The 2478-nt window shown below is 50.1% G+C and overlaps 1 protein-coding gene across 1 annotated transcript in view; it reads right to left on the minus strand.

The window, feature by feature from the left end:
- Positions 1 to 2478, minus strand: part of TIMM44 (translocase of inner mitochondrial membrane 44) — a 13709-nt gene that overhangs the window by 4572 nt on the left and 6659 nt on the right. The window contains exons 6-8 of the mRNA XM_033520101.1: positions 2280 to 2455; positions 1412 to 1462; positions 148 to 237 (exon numbers count right to left, since the gene is read on the minus strand). Of these exons, the coding sequence (XP_033375992.1) occupies positions 148 to 237; positions 1412 to 1462; positions 2280 to 2455 (317 nt within the window). The remainder of the gene's footprint in view (positions 1 to 147; positions 238 to 1411; positions 1463 to 2279; positions 2456 to 2478) is intronic.

Here is a 2478-nt window from a genome sequence, read left to right on the forward strand (position 1 = left end):
AATGCCAATCCCCAGAGCTCAAACCCAACAAAGAGGGTTGGAGCTGATGATCCTGGAGGATTTTTCCAGTCTTCACGATCCTACAAACCCCAGCTGAGCCCAGGAGCTCAATTCCTGCCCCCAGGGAGAGCTGGGCAGGGAACTCACGTCGATGTTGTCGATGTCCAGGATCCTGGAATGGAACTGGAGCCCCAGGGCCTTGGCCTGCTGGATGGGATGGGCCAGCTGGCTGTAGGTCTGAGGGAGGAACAAATCCAGGTTGGGAATTGTTTGGAGATGCTCAACACCAAAAAAAAACGGGAATTTTCGCTTGGAGGGAGCCACCAAAAAAAAAAAAAAAACCCCACAAGAAAAAGTCACGTTTTTTTGTAAATGGGGTGAAGGATCAAAGAACTGCAGGAAATGCTTTGGGGTTCACCAAATTCCCACTGAAATTCCCACTTTTCCTGGGCAGAATGTGAGGACAGGAGAGCACCTGAGAGATGAGGGACTCACAGCTGGACTGAACAGCAGAGACTGGGAAAGCAGGGAAAGCAGGAAAAGCAGGGAAAGCAGGAAAAGAAGGGGAAAGCAGGAAAAAGCAGGGAAAAGCAGGAGAAGCAGGGAAATCAGGGAAAGCACGAAAAGCAGGGAAAGCAGGAAAAGCAGGAAAAGCAGGAAAAGCAGGAAAAGCACAAAAAGCAGGGAAAGCAGGGAAAGAAGGGGAAATCAGGAAAAGCAGGGAAAAGCAGGAAAAACAGGGAAAAGCAGGGAAAATCAGGGAAAGCAGGGAAAGCACAAAAAGCAGGGAAAGCAGGAAAAATCAGGGAAAATCAGGGAAAATCAGGAAAAGCAGGAAAAGCAGGAAAATCAGGGAAAATCAGGGGAAAACAGGGAGTTCAGAGTCACCATCTCAACACCCCTGGGATCCATGAAGAGGTTTCACCCCTGGATTCTCAGGGACAGGATTCCCATTTTCTCCCCTGGCTTATCTGACTGATCACTCTCGATTTAGGAGCTTCACTTCCAATTCCAGCTGCCCTGGGAATGTTTGGCTTTGGAAGCTGCTGCTCCCCTCCAGAGCAATCCAAGGTGTCATTCCCAAGGTTGCAGGGAAGATCCTTTGCTTTCAGACTTGATTATTGTTCCAAAAAACGCTCAGCAGGATTTATTCAATTGGAAAATTGGGCTCTCCCAGCCCTCTGGTGGTGGGGAGCAGCACTGGGAATTCACTTGGAAAAACTCACAAGGGCAGAATTCTTCTGGATTTTGCAGCACAATAATTTGGAGGAATGAAGAGCCAAATAAAAGCACAGAAACACTGTCAGGAAAGGCTCTGCTGTCAGGGGCTCCCTGAATTCCAAACCCTCAGAACAACCCCATTTTCAATCAGAATCCCAAGCTTTGGGGGGTTTCTGGGAGCTCCACTCACGGCCTCATAGCACCAGTCCTTGAGGATGTCGAGCTCTCCGGAGATCAGAGCCTGAGGAGGAGATCAGACAGAGCATTTTACATCAAAGTGGGACCAGTCATCCCCTCCAGCAGAAAAACACCTTAAATCCCACATTTTGTGGGACTCTGGAGCTGCAGAGGGGAACAGCAGAAAAGGATTTCTATAAAAACACAGGAGCTGAGGCCAAGGGACATAAAACCTTGGGATAATTCAACTCTCTTAAAGCTTCCAGCTGAACCTTCCCCTTAAATCTTCCTGCCCAAGCTGCCAGAGAGCCAGCCAAGTTCCCAGTGCTCAGAAATCCTGGGATCAAACAGGAGCAGAGCTGCAATTTTCTGCACTGAGAAATTCAGGGCACAGAAGGAACAGAGGAATCCCACGTTTGGCTCCTCAAGCCCCACTTTTCCAGTCTCTCCAGAACAATTCCTGCTCTGTCTCAAATCCCAAATCCCCCCTGTCCTTCCTGCTGCAGTGACAGGGACCCACATCCATTTACACACTGAGTCCCCAAAAACCTCCAATTCCAGACACTTCCATGACCACTGAGCCTGATGCTCTTCCCAAATCCCAGATCAGCAGCCAGGAGCACATCCCAAATTCCTTCCTTATCCCTCTGCTATCACCATTTCTCACCCACTTCCTCTGACCCCTCTCATCATTTGCTGTTTCCCAGACCAGAACAACCCTTTATTATCCCAGCTTTGAACCCAAATGTGGGATTCAGCTCCTCTCCCAAGGTTCTGTGCAAAGCTGGAGAAGCAAATCCCAACCCAGCTTCTGATTTGAGCAATGGGAGAGCAAAGAGACCATGGGATAACTGAGGGGAAAGGCAGGCACACAGTGTCACCTCCAGGACGTTGGGGATGATGTCCCGCTCGCACTGCTTCAGGAAGCGATCCTTGTCAAAGGAGGGATCCACCCTCAGGATCTCCGTCAGCACCTCGGACATTTCCGTCTTGGAGAACAATCCCCCTGCAAAAACAGCTCCGTGGGGTGCTGGCAGCGGGCCCAGGAGGGAGCAAACCCATCCCCATCCCATCCCATCC

Source organism: Parus major, chromosome 28 (genome assembly GCF_001522545.3).
Source record: "Parus major isolate Abel chromosome 28, Parus_major1.1, whole genome shotgun sequence".
Classification (NCBI taxonomy): Eukaryota; Metazoa; Chordata; class Aves; order Passeriformes; family Paridae; genus Parus; species Parus major.